This window comes from Ictidomys tridecemlineatus, chromosome X (assembly GCF_052094955.1).
Source record: "Ictidomys tridecemlineatus isolate mIctTri1 chromosome X, mIctTri1.hap1, whole genome shotgun sequence".
Classification (NCBI taxonomy): domain Eukaryota; kingdom Metazoa; phylum Chordata; class Mammalia; order Rodentia; family Sciuridae; genus Ictidomys; species Ictidomys tridecemlineatus.
The window spans coordinates 83898855-83921444 of record NC_135493.1 but is presented as its reverse complement, the minus strand read 5'-3'; the positions used below and the strand labels follow the sequence as shown (position 1 = coordinate 83921444).

At 35.9% G+C, this 22590-nt stretch overlaps 1 protein-coding gene across 1 annotated transcript in view; it reads right to left on the bottom strand.

Annotated features, from left to right (window-relative positions):
- Window positions 1–1264: 1264 nt before the first annotated feature.
- LOC120888333 (putative G antigen family E member 3) overlaps window positions 1265–22590 on the bottom strand; it is a 41371-nt gene continuing 20045 nt past the window's right edge. Inside the window, exons 4-5 of the mRNA XM_040280870.2 lie at window positions 19207–19335; window positions 1265–1373 (exon numbers count right to left, since the gene is read on the bottom strand). Coding sequence (XP_040136804.1) covers window positions 1336–1373; window positions 19207–19335 — 167 coding nt within the window. The 3' untranslated portion in view covers window positions 1265–1335. The remainder of the gene's footprint in view (window positions 1374–19206; window positions 19336–22590) is intronic.

Genomic DNA, 22590 nt, shown 5'->3' with positions numbered 1-22590 from the left:
GTATGAGGAGAGGAGAGGGAAGGGGTAGGGGAAATATGTTGACAAAATTATATTGTTATAACATGTACATGTACCAATATGTAACAATGAATACCACTGTTATATATAATTACAATGCACCAAGTAAAATACAAAAACTAATAAACCGAAGTGCTAGAATATCTAATGCCTTTAGAGTTTGCTATTCCTGGTACTTTCATCAAGCTATATTGCCTAGGGTTTTCTCACATAATTGGCAGCATACAGCCATCAATATTTTATGAACGCGTCAGGTTATTACTGTATCAATAAATACAACAAAAACTCAGTAGTAAACTCTTTTAGAAGTACTTGCTTTGAAAAATTCAAAGGCTTTGAGCTTGGAACTCCAAGTCTGTTTTATACTGGAATCAATTTTTACATTGCTTGAAGATAAAAAATATTTCATAAGCAATGAAATTGTCACACTGAAATTTAGCCCCCAAATAATACACAATTAGTGTAAGGTTCTTATTAAAACTGTTTTATTTTTAAAAAGTCAATAATAAATGGAGCTATTGTCATTAGCAACATGCAGGTCTAGGGTTGGACTGCTCATTCATGACCATACAGCAGAGATCAGAATTATCTAGGCAAGTTGATGGAGTTGTGATTTTTAACATTCCTTGCATAAAAGTTTATTATCAGCATAGAAAAGGAAGCAGGTAGTTTTGAGAGGGACAGCTCCATAATAGTTGTCTGGCAGGGAAGATAAGTGCCTTAAAGAGTCTGAAGTCATGGAGGACTGGAGCTACTTCTTCTGTCTTTGTCTTTTAAGTGGGGTCCAATGATGAAATAACATAACTGAAAAAGAGCCATACGTCAGAAAATCTAGCTCAAAATTATCAAAGCCTTACAGAGACTTTAGTTTCAGAGAATAGGAAATAAGTTTTATTCCTCAAGGCATATATGATAGTAGTGTTTCCATGGAACTGGTTGTGCCTGTCCATTATTATAATCTATGAAAAAGAAAAATAATATGATGCTTCCAATAGCAGAAGCAAGCTATTATTATTCAATGATGATATGATTGTGTATTTTGAAATTCCAAAGTACCAAGAGACAAATATGGAATAAATATGTTTAGCAGCATTGCTGGATAGAAAAACTATCTATCTATATCTATATTTGTACATAACAGCTTTTACATATTCACCTTGAAATACAAAATTCCAAACATGACACAATTTTCAATAATATTAAATACCTAGGGAAAATATTTACAAAAAATACAGAAGACATCACTGGAGAAATCTGTAAAAGTTTATTGAAAGAATTTGAAGTCCAATATTCAATATGACAATGGCCTGACTGGTTTCAGCTTGTCTTCATTTGTACATCCTGTTGCCCTTCACCTGGAATATAAAAATAGCAGTTAGAATCATTAATCAGAAGAATTTTATTTTTTTTTATTTTTTATTTTTTTGGGGGGGGGTACCAGGGATTGAACTCAGGGGCACTCAACCACTGAGCCACATCCCAGCCCTATTTTTATTTTATTTAGAGACAGGATCTCGCTGAGTTGCCTAGCACCTCACTGTTACTGAGGCTGGCTTTGAACTCTCAGTCCTCCTACTGGGATTATAGGCATGCACCACTGCACCTGTTGGAACTTTATTTACATCATATTAAAAGCATAGAAACAACATCAGAGCTTTGGTTCTATAAAATTCAGTAATCAAAGTGTCACTGTTTTGCTTATATGCAGTTAGGCCTCTGGGGAGACTTTGAAGAAAGACTCCCATGCACATACATTATCTACATTATCGCTGTTATTACAACACATCATATTTTCATTGGTACAGGAAATTAAGGGACTGAGTACTATCCACATTAAATGAAATGAACTTGTCCTCAAAAATCAAGAGCCAAATTTTAGACATCTTTGCTAAAAATTCTATGAAATACATTTAAAAATCCATGAAACAAAATGAATCACTAAAAAAGATGTGGCTGAAGTATTGTGCCTGGAAATAATAATTTGAATATATGGTAGCTAAAACAGTTACTGCCACATTTGCATCTGCAAAAGTGATGTGAAAGAGAAATTCAGCATTGCATTTGTCTTTCTCTACTGTGGAAAATAGGTTTTTTTCTGCTAGTTCACCTCCAAGTGTTTCTTTTGTTGTTTTTAAAATATTTTTTTAGTTATTGATGGACCTTTATTTTATTTATTTGTATGTGGTGCTGAGAATCGAATCCAGTGCCTTATGCATGCTGTGCAAGTGCTCTACCACTGAGCCACAACCCCAGCCCCTCCAAATGTTTTCTAGGTAGGGTAAACATGATTCCTCAGTTTTCACCTCCTTTTACACTTGAAAGCATTTCCTTTGCAAAATAGTTTATCCGTGCTAATTTTCAGCCATTACTATCATTTTAAACATCAAAAGGAGAAGAGATATACTGTCTTATTGTAGAGTGAAAAATAAACGAATGAATATACAGGTCTATAAATAAGGATGTAAAAAGAATAAATGAAGGAGGAGGGGGGGGGGAGTAAGATACTTGGTAACCCCAAACCTTTGCATCTAAAATGTGCTTACAAGGGACAATTGCCAAAGTTCAGAAATTCTTCCATAATATTTATTGTGTTTAGATTAATTTTCCATTGGGATATAACATGTAATGCATATTTTCCTCCATCATCAAAAATTTCATTCATACTTTGACACTATTAGATTTCAAAGTGTGTTCCCTTTCAATTATACAATATATTTAATGCCTGTTATTATTTCCCATTTGGGGGATTATTCCATTTTCTTTATTGTCATCTAATCTGAATTGAGTACTTGATTCAATAGTTATATTGTCAAACAGCAATTTTGTCATTTATCAGTTGCATTACAGAAAAGTAATTTGTACAGACCTTTTATTAAGTACTTCTTTCCTTTTCCCTTAGGTATAACTTTTTACGCTACATGTACACATATGTTGTTATCGATTTTAACGTTATATTCATTTAAATGAATGAGATTCCTAGGATTTCATTTTAGTCATGGTAGAAGGTCCTGGAAGTGATCAGAAAATGATCTTCCAATGCAAAGAGTCTAATAGAATGGTTTAGCATTATAGATAAAAAACATTCTGAACCCTAAGTCTTGGTAATTTCTTCCCTAAATATGAAGTGTTTCATTAAGTTCAGAAGCCCTTGTAACTAATGTCCATTAGTTTGTAAAATGTACTTATGTGTAAAATGTACTTATGTTGACTGTACATGATGTCATATAGTGTTTGAACTTCAAATCTTATACACTATTACCTCAAGGCAGAATTTTTTAATACATGATATGGATGACATGATTATCTCATATGCAGTCCACTGCCTTAGTAAAAACCTACTCCATTACCTGCCTGAATTTCCATGCTTACTTTATGGGCCCAAAAAACAACTCCAGGATTCTGATAACTCCATCACCACCCCCAACACTCACCCCATCTATAAAGACAGCCATCCTTGCTTCTGGCTGCTTTACTCCCTCTTCCTAGCCTCTCCGTAATCAAGCACGCATCTTGAAAGAAGGACAATAACCTCCAGATCCAGGGATCCCTGAGTCCCACCTGCTGGAAGCACCACTGGTGGTACCTCCTCACAGTTCAAAACACTGGGATTCCTTATAGGGCTGATCTAAGGACCTATCTGCTGACATCTAGCAAGAAAGGATCAGGTCTGCCAAAGAAGGAAGGAAAGACAAAAAGTGCAACCTGTTTGAGCCCTGCTAGGGGCACAGACAGCAGAGGGCAGGGCACATATACAGTAACTGAGGCAAGACAAAGTGCATGCACACTGAATTAATTGGCTGTCTGAAATGGGGGCTGGACATTTCCTGCCTCAACAGAAACATCCTGTCTTGCACAATGAGATCCTTCAGCAATCCCTCATACCTGCTTTGTCCTTCTGTTGGAACTCACATTCAGAATAGTCTATATTTAGGGAAAGATATTTTTTGGAAAGACCCAAAGTGAAAGCAATATTTATTAAGGAATTTAATACACCACTGTAATCTTAATTTTGTATGTGTTTTGAATAGACAATATGCAATCATTGCATTGAGATGTATTTATTTTGGGGGCCACATTGTATATATTTAAATATATGGACATGTAACAGATTCCCTGACTATGCCTGTTGTTGTTCATCTGTCTCAGATACATCCTTAGATATTGATCTGAGATCGAAGCTAAGGTAACTGTCATATGATATACTTAAGCATAACTCTGCTCATCAGAATACAGAAGATCACCAAATATCAGCCCAATTAAAAGTGCATACAATAATGCTAATATTTTGCTTAATGCTATAATGAAGTGTAGTACTTTAATAGAGAAACTAACATCTAAAGGATGAAAAGGCCTAAGATACATTTATTCAGATTTTGAAGTCTAGTGTCTGAGGAAATCATTGAAGATAGGTGATGGGGATTAGAATCAGAAAGAAATTGTGATGTCATGTTTTAGGGTTGGTGGACACGGCAAAGCTCTGATTTTTTAAATTTTTTATATTTAATTTACTCCTACTAGTTGACTATATTGGGTATAGTTTGTGATTTCAATAAATATGTATACCATGTTTAATCAACAACCAGTGCAAATAGCATTTCCTTCACCTCAAACATTTATCTTTTCTTCTAGTTAGAATATTCCAAATCATTTCTGCTTCTTATTCTGAAATACACAACCAATAGTTTAATGTAGCCACCCTGCTCTTTTATAGTATACTAGTGCTTGCCCGCCTATCTAACTATATTTTGGTACCTGATTCACATCCACTGGTCTATTTCCTTCCCTTCTTCTCCTTGAAGTCTCTGTTGACATCGGTTCTACTCTCTACTTCTATGAGGTCAGCTTTCTATGCTTCCACTTTTGAGTGGTAACATGTGATATGTCTGTCTGTATTAAAGGCATGATTCCAGAGACATGAATTTCAAGGAATGTAGGGATGAAAAAATGTCATTTGACACTAAGTTGTGGCAGAATTGGCATTTTCTTGCTGATGGTGAAATAAACCATGAAGATTTCGCAACTTTATTCTCCTAGGAAAGAGAATCCTATATTAGTAAAGTTATGTTGATGTAGATAGTGGAATATAAACACTTTTTTTTACATGTACATAAGGTCATGTGTATGGTTTCAGTTTTCTTTTACTCTTTTTATATTACTCAAAATTTAGTGTGGGAAATTGCATATGGAAGTTAAGGAGAAGAAAGGGGGCCCTAATGAATAAGTCTGTTTCGTTTTCACTAAGTTAAGATATTGTACTGCCCAGGCTCATATAGTTTCCATAAAACTGGGCATCTTTCAAGGAAATACACTGTGTGGGAAACAGAGGTTTTTCAATCTCTCTCTTTCTCTAAAGAGTAACTTGAATAGACATTTGGTTTTCAATTTTTTATATGATGGAGTATATTCTCTTGACAATAGTTTACATTTTGTCATTTTGTTCTTTCTCAGCAAGGGTATTATCATTACCAAACTTTACTGAGTTTTTTTATTCTTCATTCTAGTTTTTAGTGTAATGCCCTTCAAAATTCTCAACAAATGGGCAAGAGTGAATTCTAGATTTAGATTTTCTGTGAGCAAGTAATTAGAAAATGGTCAGGTTCATGGGGCTGGGGATGTGGCTCAAGCAGTAACATGATCGCCTGGCATGCGCATGGCGCTGGGTTGAATCCTCAGCACCACATAAAAATAAAATAAAGATGTTGTGTCCACCGAAAACTGAAAAATAAATATTAAAAATTCTCTCTCTCTCTCTCTCTCTCAGAAAATGGTCAGGTTCATGCCATCAGATTGGCAGAGGGTTGTGCTTCCTGAGGACATGTGCTTGATGAGTCCTGAAGAGCTCCACTACAACAGCTCTAAGGTCAGGATACTACCTGATGCCCATCTCCTCCTTCCTCTCTCCATTTCTGTGGGAGATTTTACCCCTGAACAATCAGAAGAGTGCAAAGGATTGTTTTTGTTTTGTATGTAAGCTGTGAAATGGCTTTGGGGACACATTGAAGTAGGAAAAGCTATGAAAGACCTTACTGAGACAAGGAGAATTGCCCAATCATACTAAGGACTCCTCTGGGTTGCTAAAACAGAAGTTGGAGCTAGGATTGATGGCAGTCTCTCCACCTGAGAGTTGGTTCAAATACCTACATAAGCAGTCCTCCCCATATTCTTGGAAGAGATTTTTTACTTAGGTTTGCACTGAACACAGGGGATGCAGGAAGGTCTGAGAATGTATAGATTCTGGGCAGCTGACATTAGAGTACTATAAACAGTGTCATCTAAACACACACTGGTGGTTGATGTTATGTCATCTATTTCCTATTATGTTAAATGCAACTCTCATATTTCCTTCATAAATTGGGAGCACACTAGGGAGGTGGAGGTCTCTTTGTCACAATAGAGAAATGATAGACATTTAAGTACTCTCCAGTCCAATGCAGTCTCTGCATGTGTGATCCAGAGCTCAGGGGATCACAGGCACCTGCTGGCTCTTTTGTCTGTGAGTGGACATCTGTCCAAGTGATGCATGTCATGTGCAAAACAGACACAATTTTCTGAAGTTGGAACTTATATTTCATCATGAATTATATATTTGGTTAAAGTCCTAACATGCCCCATATCAGAGATGGTGATTGTGCCTGAAAACACTGAATTGCCAAGGAGAAATTTAAAAACTGAGCTTCACACACTATTTGCAAATTATTGTATATCATGATTTATTCACCATTGAGGATGTTATGTTATACTCTTTACTCTTTTCCAAAGTGTAGTTTGTAATCCAGTTTGCAAATGTTAAGAGATCAAATATGAAGTAAAAATATATGGAGGACTGTCACATTCTTATGTTGACCAATGTCTATAAAAATATATGCATTATAACATATATATGGCTCTGTATTTTCACAAGTTGCTTTAAAACATAAAGGAATCATTTATATTACATGAAATTTTCATGTTGCTAATTGAGAAGATACAAAATCTAAAAAATTACAAAAATCTCAGCAAGTGAATATATAAAAGTGCATATTTCACTGCACCATTATGAATGATGTGAATGGAATATCTTCAGTCACAAAAATTACATTTACTCATTTGATAAATGTTTATACTGTTGATAATGTGCCTATCACTTTGGAATTTGAATTTCTTGGGAGTTAATTTTCAATCTTAATTTTCCTCCATTTGTACTTTTATGTTCATAACAACTTAAATTTTCACTTCAATGTTTTCAATAAGTATTTTCATATAAAAATAGAAATATTTTTGTTAGATGTTGAATAATTTCCCTAACTGTGTTATTCCAAGGTTGTTGATGACTTGTCAAATTTTTCATTTCTTTTATAAATTGATTATTAAATAATAATTGCATATATTTATGGGTACAATGAGATGTTTGAGATATGTATATAATTGAAGAGATAAGAAGAACTTTAAAGAGAATGGATAGCCATACAACATATTATTCATTTTGGCATGGTGGAGTTGTGGATAATTTTTACTTTATTCTTCCATATTTTGTAAATTTTTATAAAGGATATCCACATATTTTTCAGTAAAAATTAAATTAAGAATTTTGCATCAAAATATTAGATTTTTTTGCATTGCATACAATGGAAATTGCTTACACAAGTATTAGTGTGCTGTCATGAACACATTTTTATAAAGTCTATATTGCTCTTTAGTCCTCATTCGAGGCATGGAGGATAGGGAGGACATCGGTTTCTAATTTTTCTTGGTTATTATTATTGAAACATAACATTGGGTGTTTTCCCAAAGGCTAAACCATTACAATATTATTTCATGACATCAGTATGGTCTTTATTTTTTATTCCAGTGGAAAGGGCAAGTCAGAATATTAGAAACAAGTTCCATTAGTCTAACACTCATGGGGGTCTCTACTTCTCAGAGTAGTCATATGAAGTCTGTCACCTGAAGACTTGTCTGAGTTTATTTCAAATATATTTCCTCATCTAGAAGGCACTTACCTCAAATATATAAAGTCTGTATATACCAAACTAAAAGCCAAAAACCATATTTGATGAAGAAAAATGCAAAATATATTCACCTAAAATCAGCAACAAGGGAGAATTGTACCTCCTCTCTACTTCTGTTCAATGTAGTAATTGATAATTCAGCCAAGGAAATTAGGAAATAAAATAAATAAAAGGGATACAAATAGCAAAAGAAGAATTCCAATTATCCCAATTTGCAGATGATATAAGGTTGTATTTGAAGACTCTAAGAATTCTCCCAGAATACTGATAGAGATCATAAACACATTCAGCAAAGTATCAGGATACAAAATCAACATATAAATATTAATAGTTTTTCTATATACCAATAATGACCACTGAGAAAGAAATCAGGAAAATATTTCCACTCACTATATGCTCAACAACAACAATATAATAAAAAAAACAAAGTAAAAAAAAACTCTAGAAATAAATTTAACCAAGCAGATGAAAGTCCTCTACAAGGAAAATTACAGAACCTTGAAAAGAGAAACAGAAGACATGAGAAGATGGAAAGACCTTCAAAGTATATGAATAAGCAAAATTAACATCACTAAAATGCACATGTTACCACAAGAGGTCTACAGAATGAGAACCATCATCAAAATAAAATTATATTTTTCACAGAACTAGAAAAATAATGTTAAAGAAAGTTCATATGGAGGTGCAATATGGCGGCGGGCACGGAGAGATCAAGTCTCTGACCTCTTCAGCTGTGCGTGCATAGGGAGTCTTAAACCGTTGAAATGCTGTTTGCTTAGGATCACTAGGCAATGCTGAGATGACGTGAATCTGTGGCGAACAGTCTGTGCCTCTCAGAACACACACCAAGCCCGGATCAGCTGAATTCAAGCTCCTGTTCACCTGCGTCTCGCAAACAAACTGCTGTGACTCAGCACTAAACGATCCCGCTGAAACAACTGGTCGGCCCTTCTGAACCTGCCGAGGTTAATACCAACCGAGCCTTAATAGGCAGTGGCCACAGGATTGAGCTGGGGCTTGGGAGAGCCAGTCAGAACCCACCCGTTGCATTGGTCACAATTGTCATTAACAAGTGGTAAATTGCTCAATGTAATATTTTTGTGTGCTATTTAGAAAAGAGGGTGTGTGATTTTTTTTGGTTTTGTTTTGTTTTTTGCCAACTTTGATAAAAATGCAAAGTCAAATAAAAGATGTCTTGGTTTGATGTCATAGAATGATCCAAGGGGGAAGTATAGGTACTATTTTCACCAGGAGAGATAATGAAGGAATAGTAACAGAAAGCACAGTTTGTGAGTAAAGCTGTCTGGAACAAGTTACCAAATATACAAAGCAAAAGGACAATTTGGGGATGAAGCTCCAAAATTGGGCAGCCTCTAATGATGTGCATTTTCTTTCACTTTCTTTGAATGAACCTCAGTTTGAGAAGGACCCAAAATGAACCTCAGTTTGAGAAGGACCCACTTACCCAAGCTTTAGAGAATCCCTAGTAGAAAATTATATGTCAGTCCTGACGTAATACTGAAAGACCCCAGCCCAACAACGTCAGGCCTAGTTGCAAAACCACCAAGGCATGTCACAAACCTACACAGGCACTAGAGGTGTTTTTCAGATAATCAGTTAGGTGTAAACCAGGTCCCAAGGCATGCCTGAATAAGCAGGAACAAGAGGACCAGAGTGCAAACATGTAGCTTTTATGTGGTTTTTCCAGTAACATAAAGTGAAAAACAACTTTGCCCTTTAGGTAGCCTATATGCTGAGTTTAGAATTAACTAATGAGAAACCTATTGCTTACCGTGCGCGAAAACTGCCCCTTTACCCTATAAATATCTCTGTATCCCCAAGCCCGGTGTGCCAGCTCACCAAAGCTCCGGCTGAGGTTCTGCTGGGCACCCACAGGCGCCTGTATCTCAATAAACCACCTCATGCTTTTGCAGCCAGTGTTTCGTGTGATTCTCCTCGGACAGGGAAACGGGGGTCTTTCAACACTATGCTGTTTCCATACTGTGATGGCTAAACCTCACTTAACCAGATTCAGCCAGGGCCCATATTCAAAACTTGATTGTTGATACATAAAATAATAAGCATTTAAACCAGTTTACAGATATTTTCTTGACCAGTTCCTTTTAGAGATTCTTTCAGAGAGTAAACCTGATTGAACCTGTTTGTTGTTGGCGCTTGTTGAAAACAAGCTTTCCTTCCAATGATATAATGCTTCATTTTTGAAGTGTTGAAGCTGTGCTCCCATTAAGTTGTGGCAGGAGAGGAGATTAAGGTAATTACAACACTCAGTTCTGTGTCTTACAAGCACTTTGTTTTGTCTCTGCAAGAAAATACCATTCCAGTCATTTCCCACGAAATACAGATATTTTACCAACATAATATATGCTTTGATTGGTGCAGCATTATGCTTTGGGCAGTATTACAAAATAGCTGGCAAGTGCTTTCTGCATTTAAATATTGTAAAAATAGAATAAGTTATAACTGCTATAAAGCAGAACTTGCGTTGCATTTTTTTTTTTAATGTTGAAGTCACCTTGTATGTTTGTTTGGTCAATGTTTCCACAGTATTTATTAAACATACTTTTTTTTCCTTCAAATAAAAAAGTAACCATGAAAAAAAAAAACAGGCAATGGGAAGGAACTGTCGCCATTTGCTTGGGATACCACCATGGCAGAGAACTGACGTCACCAGAATGCAGCGGAGGAGATAACTTCATTGAAACCGGCGGTGGCAGGTGTGTAACCCCCTAGCCTTCCTTCTCCACACAGTGGGGAAACCTCCAGGGCCCCTCCCAGCTCTCCTGTGAGCACGATAGTCAGACCGAGGGAATCAGGAGTGGAGCGGGACCTGCGGCACAGAACCCCCAGTGACCACTCCCACCAGTGCTGACAACTGAGGTCTCTTGCACCAGCTCCCGGGGGCGTGGCTACCATAGGGCAAGCAAAATACGCAGAGGGTTCTCAGCCCCAAGCTCCACAACCTTAGGGTCTGAGGGAAGGGCAAGCAGGGAGAGTGTACCCAGTCCTTCAAGAAAATAGGGCTCCCGTGTGCAGCAGACCTGGCGTGTAGCCAGTATTGTGGTGAGCGTCACCGGTGAGCGGGGCCTGGCTGGAGGAAAAGTGGGGAAGTGACCAGGCACTCAGGATTGGAGACCTGCCCAGTCGGGAGGAGGAGCTGCTGCACAGTGATTGGTTCCTGCATATAGAGAGGAGAAGCTTGGCCCTGTGGGCTCAGTGCCACATGCTGGAAGAGAAGTTAATCAAACTCTAAGACTGCATTTATTAAAATTTTGTTTTAATTTGGGTTTTTTCTTCATCTTCATTTTTTTATTATTTTTCATTTTTTAATTATTTTTTTATTTTTATTTTTATTTGTTTGATTACTTTTTAAATTTTTTTTTCTTTTTTTATTTTCTACTTTTTTTCTTTTGTCTTTTCATTTCTTTTCAATTTCCTTATTCCTCCTTCCTTGAATTCTACCCGTTTACTCTCATTCTCTTTAGTGACTTCTTCCCTTCCCTTCTAATACCTTTCCTCCCAAGCATCAAATAAATTTATAGGAGTAAACAGTAACTCAGCAGTCAAACAGAACAAGAAGTAACATGAGCAGCATGAAAAAGCAAGGAAGAAAAGGAGTACAAACAATGCAGGACAGCCTAAATATTCAGGAGCACCTAGAGGCATCAGAAAAATGGTCAAATAAAGAACTCAAGGAATACCTTAGACAGATGGAATGGAATCTTAAAGAGGATATGAGACAGCAAATTCAAACAATGAAAGAACACATTGAAAATGAATTACATAAACAGATAAAAGAAGCAAATAAGCATCTTTATCAGGAGATAGAGATTATTAAAAAAATCAAACAATAATTCTAGAAATGAAGGAAACTATAAACCAAATTAAAAACTCAAATGAGAGTATCACTAACAGAGTGGAGCAAGCATGCCGCAGTCTGGCTGGGCACAATTCAGGAGACACTTGTTAAAAGAAACCAACTTTATTTTTAGAACACACACACCACACCACACAGCTCCTCAGGAAAAACCCTCAGAGCCCAACTGCCACTACCGGCTTCCCACAAGCCTCTCAACCTCCCCAACTCCTCCTGCTCTTGAGGCCAATTGGCTGGGTCGTGTGGGCTGAGCCAAAAAAAGTCCCCCAATGAGCAGCTCTGTGGTCTGAAAGGGCAGGGAAACAGCCCAATGAGCATCACCACAGAGGAACCAATCAGTTGGCAGCTAGAAAATTGCTTGGGCCACTGTGAGCCAATCATCAGCTGGCAGCTGAAAGTTTGCTGGCAGCTGGAAGTTTGCTGGCAGCTGGAAGTTTGCTGGGGCCCCTTTCAGCTGTAGCTCTCAACATCTCCCCCTCTCTGTTTAAACAACAAGCATGTGGCTTAGGGACCGTGCATGCCTTAGGTTGTCCAATACTACAATATATGACAGTAGAATGCATTACAATTCATATTACACATATAGAGCACAATTTTTCATATTTCTAGTTGTACACTTGTCTCACGTTTTCTTTGAATCCTAGGTTTTAAGTAATGTTTGACCAGCAAATGTTGTTCAAATAAGAAGGGAGAAACAGTTGCTATTTACAACCCAATGACATCACTTAAGAATGGTGTGTATATTCTTAGCATCCCTGTCTTGTTCCAGTTTTTAGAGGGAATGCTTTTAATTTTTCTCCACTTAGAATGATGTTGGCCTTGGGTTTAGCATAGATCTTCCAATGTTGAGGCATACTCCTATTATCCCTAGTTTTTCTTGTGTTTTCAACATGATGTTTTTTGTCAAGTGATTTTTCTGAACCTATTGAGATAATCATATGATTCTACTCTTTAAATCTATTAAGGTGATGAATTACATATATTGATTTCTATATGGTGAACCAATCTTGCATCTGTGGGATAAACCCCACTTGATTGTGCTGTACTATCTTTTTAATATATTTTTGTATTCAATTTACCAGAATTTTATTGAAAATTTTTGCATCTATGTTCATTAGAGATATTCATCTTAAGTTTGATTTCCTTGATGTATTGTTGTCTGGTTTTGGAATCAGGGTGATACTGGCCTCATAGATGATTTTGGAAGGGTTCCCTCTTTTTCTACTTCATGAAATAATTTGAAGAGTATTGGTATTAGTTCTTCATTGAAAGTCTTGTAGAACCCAGCTCTAAATCCATCTGGTCCTGGGATTTTCTTGGTTGGCAGGCTTTCAATGGTGTCTTCTATTTCACTGCTTGAAACTGATCTGTTAAACTCGTGTATATTCTCCTGATTCAGTTTGGTTAGATCATATTTCTCTAGAAATATGTTGATGTCTTAAAGATTTTCTATTTTCTTGAGTATAAATTTTCAAAATAGTTTCTAGTTATCTTCTTATTCTATTAGTGTCCTTATGGTGTTTCCTTTTCCATCACAAATTATAGTAATTTGAGTTTTATCTCTCCTTCTATTCATTAGCATGGCTAAGGATTTATCAATTTTATTTTTTTCAAAAAACCAACTTTTCACTTTGTCAATTTTTTCAATGTTTCTTATGTTTCAATTTCATTGATTTCAGCTCTAATTTTAATTATTTCCTGTCTTCTACTACTTTTGGTGTTAATTTGTTCATCTTTTTCTAGGGCTTTGAGACGTAATATCAGGTCATTTATTTGTTGACTTTTTATGCTTTTAAGGATTGAACTCAATGCAATGAACTTTCTTCTTAGTACTGCCTTCTTAGTACTGTGTCCCAGAGATTTCAATATGTTGTATCAGTGTTCTCATTTACCTCTAAGAATTTTTTAATCTCCTCTCTGATGTCTTCTGCTATCCACTATTCATTCAATACCATATTATTTAGTCTCCAGTTTTTGTAGTAGTTTCTATTTTTTATTTTATCATCGATTTCTAACTTCATTTCATTAGAATGCAGGGTAGTATTTGATGGAATACAGGGTATTATTTCTAATTTTTTTTGTATCTGCAAAGAGTTGCTTTGTGGCATAATATATGGTCTATTTTAGAGAAGATGGAAGCAGCTGGAGGATCCCCATATTGGAAGATGGGTAGCTGCTACCCTGTGGGGTCTGCAGACACAGAAGTCATGGATCTTGTGCATGTCAGGCTTACAATAACTTTTGTATAAATTACCTAGTGTTAAAAGTATTCATGAGAAAAACACCAGGTGATCCAAACTGAGATGAGGCTGGGAAGTGCTGGGGGTGGGGGTGGGGTTGGAAGGTAGTATACTCCATTTACATTCAATGTTATTATTGAGCTATGATTTTTATTCCCTGTCATTTTGATTTATTTATGGTTTTTAATTTAAATTAGTTTCTCCATTGATTGATTTTAGTGTAGTTCCTCACTTTGCTCATTTTCACATTTTTAAAATTTCTTCTTCATGAAATATTTTATTGAGTATATTTTGTAAAGCAAGCTTTCTAGTTGTGAATTATTTGTTTATCATAGAAATGTTTATTTTATCTTCAAATCTGAAGCTTAATTTTGCTGGGTTTGGGTTTAGAATTCTTGGTTGGCAACCATTTTTCTTTCAGATCTTGGTATACATTATTCCAGACCTACCAGCTTTGAGGGTCTGGATTGAGAGATCCCTCTTAATGTGACCTGTTGTTTTTCTCTGGCAGCCTTTAAAATTCTGTCCTTATTCTGTATGTTAGGCATTGTGGGTCTGTTGTAATTTTGTATACTTGGGGTCCTATGAGCCTCCTGTATTTTATTTTCCATTTCATTCTTTAGGTTTGAAAATTTTTTATATTATTTCATTGAAAAGATTGAGCATTCTTTTGGTTTGTATCTCTGAGCCTTCATATATTCCAATAAATTTTTTAAATTTATTTTTTAGTTGTAGTTGGACACAATATCTTTATTTTATTCATTCAATTTTATGTGGTGCTGAGGATCAAACCCAGGGTTTCACACATGCAAGGCAAGCATTCTATCACTGAGCCAAAACCCCAGCCCTACTCCAATAAATTGAATTTGGTCCTTTTAGGTTATCCTAAATTTATTGGAAGTTCTGTTCTTGGTCTCTTAATAAGTTTTTTCTATGTTTGACTTTGTTTTCATGATTATATATTTTGTCCTCATTCCCTAAATCTCTGTCTTCAAAGTGATCTAGTCTGTTGGTGATGCTTTCAATTGAATTTCTAATTTGGTTTATTGATTCCTTTATTAGGAGAATTTTTGCTTTTTGTTTTTTCAGAATCTCTCTTTATTGAAGCAATCTTTCACTTCCTCTATTTTCTCTCTGATTTCACACCTTATACTGCCCTTTACTTTGTGGATCAGTTTAACTATGTACATTCTAAACTCTTTCTCTAATATTTCTTCCACTGTGCTGTCAAAGGATTCTATTATTAGAGTGTCTTGGTTTGTTTGGGGTAATTTGTTCCCTTGATCTTTCATGTTGTTTGTGTGTCTACCAATCTAACAGTATGGATCTGAGGCAATAGAGTTTCTACACCATGAACTTATAGTGTCCCTTAAAGTTTCTAGCACATTATTGTTTAGGGAGAGAAAAATAATAGCAACAATGAAAACAATATATAGCATTAAGCCAAATATCCCTAGTATGATGTCTAGAATGTTAATTACCCCTAAAATCAGAAATGATATGATCAGTTATCGCCTACAATAAAAACAGCAAATTTGCAAAAGGGTTTCCAATTTAAAATTGTGGACAGGGAGATAAGAGAAGTAATAAGTTATAATATTTATGAGGGAGGCAGACAGAAGACAGAAGTAAAAAATTAAAGGAAGAGTGAAAAAGAGAATAATAGAGATTGATTGTTAGCAGATAAAAAGAAAAAGAATCAAAGGAAACAGGTAAGAAAAAATATATATAAAGTAAAAATTTAAAAATAAAAATAAAATACAAAACAAAACTAAAATATACTAATCAAATACCCTAGTCTTCAAAAAACTGACCTATGAAAAATGACTGGCTTCAAAAATGCTATAAATGAGGAAAAAAGCAAATATGAATAAATATAAATTTCTATGCAAAATCAAGGTCACAATTAAACAGAAAAGAAAAAAACTCAATGAAGAGCTAAAGAATTATTTCTGTTGGAGTTCAAAAGATTCTCAGCTTCTTTTCTCAGCAATTTTAGGTGGGGTTGTCTGGCGCATGATACTCTACCCTCAGGATTTCTGTAAAGAGAGAGGTAATCCCATTGGCAGAATTCCTGGAGGCAGGGTTTAGGCTTAGGTGGCTCCAGGCTCTTTGCTGAAGAGAAAATCCCAATTTTTCTAGGGATTTTAAATCAGTGCACTTCCAGGGCACAGAAATTGCTGATCCATGATGAACCCAAGGGATCTTCCATGGCTTCCACTTGTGTGGTGGAGGAACCCATATTTAGTCCCTTACATCACCTGTGGACCCCATGTTTCCTGTTCTTGGGTTAAGTCTCCAAAATCAATCTCTCCTGCCCCTGCCCTTCCATATTCTTGGCCAGACACATCTCTCCTGGCTATTCCTGCAAGCAGCTAAATTGGAGGGGGAAGGATAGAGCCGGTTGGGTTTCCCATTACCAGTTTTCCCCTGTGTAAACCTCTCTCCATGTTTGATTTTCTCCTGGTCACTTAATCACACTCTATGTTGGGCAGTGTGTGTTTACTGGACCTATATTTCAGGCCAGACTCAGGTTTTCCAGGAATCAGCTCCCTCACCTGCTGGCCACTGTGCTGTGGCTGTAAAGTCGTTCCTTCCTTTGTCCTCGACATGCTGCCTGAAGAGATGCTGGCTTCTGTTCCGCACAAGGATATTGTGCAGTGCACCTTTCAGTTTAGTTGGTCAATATCCTTGATATCTAAATGCTCTGTACTCGGACACATCTAAGGTTTCCTTTAATTTACTTATACTTCCATTTTGCTGATGGAGAGACCACTCTCGCTTGTGCTTCTGGTATGGCTGTGGCATCAGCTGTGCTGCTGGGGGTTTCTTCCTTATTTTATTATATCCAACCTCCTGATTATCCAATCTAATTTGAATATCCAATTTAAAATTCCAGTAATGTAGCCCCTTTTTCTGTTTACCCATCTTGCTGATAAACTGCCTGTGTGCTTTCTTGTTTTCATACCAGGGAACAGTTAAGAAAGTAAATTCCTCTATTCTGCCATCTTCCTTTATTTTATTTTATTTTATTTTTGATACTAGAAATTAAACTGTGGGACATTTAACAACTTATCCACATACACAGCCCTTTTTATATTTCATTTAGAGGCAGAGTCTCAAAAAATTACTTAGTCTTTGCAAAGGTACTGAGGCTGGCATAGAATGTGCAATGCTCCTGAATCAGAAGCTGCTTGGATTACAGGTATGCACCAGCACGCCTGGCAACAACAGTGATTTTGTCATTTCTTTGTTGAATTACTGTTTATTTTATCAAAAAGTAATTCATAAAGGTCTTTTATTAAGTATCTCTTTCCCTTTCCATGAGGTTTATTCTGTTGCTCTAAAATAGCTTTTTACACTGCATGTTCACATATTTTGTTACTAATTTTAACACTGTATTCATTTAAAGGAATGACTGTAAGGTTTGCATTTTATTCACATTAAGAAGGGTCCTAGAAGTGATCAGAGAAGAATCTTCCACTGTAAATAGTCTAATAGAATGGTGCAGCCTTTAGAAGAAAGAAAAACATACAGAAGACCAACTAGAGGTCATTTCTTCCCTAAATATCAAGTGTTTCTTTTAAATTCAGAAGTCTGTGTAACTAATCATAATCAGTTTGTAAAACATTTGTGTAAAACATACTTACATTGACTACACAGGAGATCATATGGTACTTGAACATCAAATCTTAACCTAAGTTATCTCAAGGTAGAAGCTTTTAATAATAATACATGATATGGAAGACATTATTATCTCATATGCTGTCCACTGCCTTACTGGAAACAGTACTTCATTACCTGTCTGAGTTTCCCTGCTTCATTTTATGGTCCTTTAAGGATAGGATTCATATCTGACTCACCTTCACTATTCTCTGCAAATATTGAGGATGCATTACACAATGTGTGCTAATGAATATTCTTATTTATGAATGGAATAACTTCATGATCCAGACCAAGAGAGGTGGCACACATGTGTAATCCAAGCTAATCCAAGGATGAGGCAAAAGGAGTACAATTTCCAGTTCAGCCAGAGCAGCTCAGGGAGATGAAGTCTCAACATAAAAATTAGAAGAGCCAGGTATGTAGTTCAGTGATAGAGCATCCTTGGGTTTAATCCCCAGCACTACACAACAACAACAACAACTCCTGATCAGTTTACCAAAGAAAAAAGTAAGAGACTATACCTCTAGAAGTCTGAGAGTTGGGCAAGAAGTACAGGCATCTTCCTCACACACACCTTGAGTGTCTCTGATCTCTATATACTCTCCCTGCATCACAAGCCACAGAAACTATACTACCTATTGCCATGTTATTTATTATTCTGTCACTCAAAGCTCCATTGGGAGAAGGATTGTAGCTGTCATTATTGAGAGTCAGCTAATTAAAAAACTGAAAGGCTATCACAACACACATTTGTGTCTTTTAACAGAAAAAAAAATACATCAGAGTGTTTTCTCACTTGCTTAGTGATACAGAACACTCTTCATACATTTTATTTTGATGCAGGCACAAATTTTATGGTAAACAATTCATGCAAAAGAGAAGCCTTCTTCATTCTATACAACACAAAAGAGAATGTAATAATCAACTATGAAAATGATTTTAATGTGTATGATTTTGAATTCAAAATTAATGAATTCAAAATTTTTGATAAGGGCAAAGATGGTTTACAAGTTAAGGATTCATCCCCAATCCCTCAAAATATGTTGGGATTGGCACTAGAATCTAATCATCACAGCAGCTTATTTCAGAAGAACTGGTTCTAAAAACTATATAAGTTTTTAAAAACAGAAATTGTAAAACAACCTAAAAATTGTTACCTGTTAAAGAGAATTATACTCAAAAATTGGAAATTGTTTTCATATTTTATAATTCAATATGGTTTTGACCCACTTTGCTTTTATAAGGCAAATCAGACATTTGGGGTCTGAACTAACTTGCAAACAATCTTTATATTTCAATTCTGTTTTATTGTAGCAGTACTGTTATCACTATATTATTAAGTTTAATATATTGTGGAAGATCAATCTCCATAATTTTGCAATATGAAGGATTACAATACCTGCTTCTGTCACTTGAGTGGGATCTAGACTGGTTACAAACTCCATCTTGACATCAAGACAATCTCCTTCTTTTTTACCTCCAGTCTTTATCAGAGACAGTTCATGGAGATCAGCTTTGAGGCTGGCCCCTTGAATATAAAAAGGTTTTAAGTGAACTCAGCAAGATGGAAGCATAGGAGTCTCATCAATTTATTTCTTCCCTTGCATGCAATGAATAAACAACTACAGATATGTCAATTTCCTATCAGTGAAATTTAGAAACTAGTTGAGAGAGCCCTAAATTCTAGAATATACCTGCATATAAATGGACAGGATAACTAGAAACACATTCTCATCACAAACCCTACCTCAGTTCCTTACAGTCAGGAAGGAATACCCAACTCTCAGCTTGTCCTAAATGAGACCACAAATACAGCTCCTCTGTTTTACTTTTCCCACTCTAAGGAACTGGTTTTCAAACTCACATTATGAAATGCAACAACTTTTCAGAGTACCCTCAGACAACAGAATAAAACAGTGTTCTACATAGGCATGAGAGCACATACACCCTGTCCCCACAATTAGTACAGAGTAAGTAAGCAATAATTCTCAAGTTCCTGTTGTGCTGTGGAAGAGATTTTCCTATACACTTTCCCACCTTCTACCATAGGATTGGGCTACTGAATTCAGCCTTCATACAGGTGCCAGCCAGGCAGGGAAACAATAGACCACTCAGAGCCTGAATGGGCAATTGGGTACTTCCATTGCCTTCCCCACCACACCCAGTCGTGAGGATTAAACCAGGTCTCCAACTTTCCCATGAACAGAGATTGTGCACATATCAAGCCCTCACTTTTTAGAACTTTCAGCCAGGTAACAAACTCCTGAGCCACCCTACTCTGACAGTTGATGGTGCTCTACATTCATGAGTCCCCCTGACCAAAGAGAATCAAATGCCCCTTTATAGATTCAGTGTCTTATGATTTAGACATGATGAATACCCCAGATCTCATGTGGCAGACAATGCAGAAATGCTCAGAGTTGAAATGACTAAATTATGGTGTTGCAGATTAAACTTCTGATATGGTTAAATGGGTGTTTATTGTAGGTAGGCTGTGTGTGGCTGGAGGAGATAGGTCACTGGGATGTGCTTTTGTGGTTTACATTTTGTCCCTGATTCTACTTCCTGGTTTCCATGCCTTAAGCTGCTTTCCTCCCCCATGATGTTCTGCCATGATATTCTACCTCACTTCTGGCCTGGAGCTATGGACTTAAACAACTATGGACTAAACCTCTGAAACTGTGGGTCCAAATAAATTTTTCTGCCTTTAAGTTGTTATTTTCAGACCTTTGTTTGCAGTGATGCAAAACCTGACTAAAACAAATATTCAAAGGAATTGTGATGTACATATATGTGCATATATAAACCTAGTCTTCATTATGCTAAATCAAATTATCCACATAGGGCTGGGATTGTGGCTCAGTGGCAGAGCACTTGCCTTGCATGTATGGAGTACTGGGTTCAATCTTCAACACCACATAAAAATAAATAAATAAAATAAAGGTACAAATTTATCCATATAGACACAATAACGTACTGCATTATCTCACTTGTAAATTTACTTTTTTAAAAAAGAGTTGAATGCACAGAAGTGAAGGAAAATAGAAGTGGGAATGGGGTGGAGGGAAAATGTCATTTATAGAGTTTTAAATTGTACTTATGTAGAATGAATCAGTCCAGATATCTAATGTACAATATAATGAATCCTTAATAGTACTTTGTTGTAACTAGAAATTTTTAGAAAGTGTGGGTTCCAGGTGCTCTTACCACATGTCCATTCAAAATATAGAAAAGTAAACATGTGAAGTGATAGATAAGTTAATTTGAATGATTACAGTAATCATTTCCCTCTGTTTATGTTCATCAAAACATCTTTTGTTGATGTCAAATTTACACAATGGAAACAAAAGGATATAATGGTTTACTTTTTTTCAGAGTAAAACATGTAGTATGAATATAAGAATGGTACTCTTCACCGCATGTTGTGAAGTGAATCCTGTAGGCTGGGGTAGTAATGCATTAGTTACATTATATGCATTACCTAATATGTTATTACTCCAAGAGCATAACAGGAGGACTCTGTTCCCCTCCCCAAATAAGGAAAGATTTTGCAAATATTACCTGTTTCTTTTTTCAAGTCTCCCTTCAGACAATATAGTTAACTCTTTTGTACTTACCTGTTATTTTACTCAACATATAAAATCAGTAATTTTAGGGCCTCTTTAGTTGGGTTGTGAGTCCAAGTTGAAATTACTTCTCTCAATACTCAAGTCCTTAGTGCTTAGTATGTTACATGGTTTGAGTAGGCACCAATAAATGAGGGGTGAAAAAAGTCTTAGTAACAACTAAATTTCAGTAAATAATATAGTAAGAATCAATAAATGGCATGGCAACAAATTTTTAAAAATCTTCAGAGTGAAAGAAACAATAATGTGAAAAGAGTCTGTAGACTGGGAGAAAAATCTATTGCTAGCTACTATTCTGACAAGGGATATTAATTCAGCATATATAAAGAGCACAAGAAACTTAACACCAAAACAAAACAAATGACCCAATCAATAAATGGGTAAATGAAGTAAACAGAAATTTCTTAAAAGAAAGAATATAAATGGTTAAAAAATATGAAAAATATATGTTCAGTATCCCCAGCCATCAGAGAAATGCAAATCAAAATTACATTTGGATTTCATCGCACTTCAATCAGAATACAAGAATGCACTCAATAAATATATAAGTAATAATAAATGCCAGAGAAGAGGAGCAGGGAAAGGTACACTTATGATTTGTTGGTGGAAGTGCAAAATTAGTATAACCACTATGAAAATAAGTATGGAGGGTCCCTTCAAGACTAGTAATGGAACCTCTATATGACCTATCTATCCTACTTCTTGGTATTTATCCAAAAGAACTAAAATCGGCATACTACAGCAATACATGCATATCAGTTCATAGCACCAAAATTCACAATAGCTATGTTATGCAACCAGCCTACATATCCATCACCAAACTAGGGGAGTGCATAATTGAGTTTCACTCATTCATAAATATAAATGAAATAAACTTATTTACTGATCAATGAATGGAACTGAAAATATCATGATAAGTGAAATAAGCCAGACTCAGAAAGTGAAGAGCAAATGTTTCTCTCATATATGGACACTAGAGTTAACAAAAGGAGCAAAAACTGGATCTCATGAAAATAGGAGAGAAACCATTAGAGTAAGGGATTGAGACAGGGAATGTGAGGTCAAAGGTATGTACCAGGTAATAAAATAGACCAAATTATACTGTGTCCTTATCTAAATATGTCAAAACTAATCCCACATTTGTTACTGAATGATCA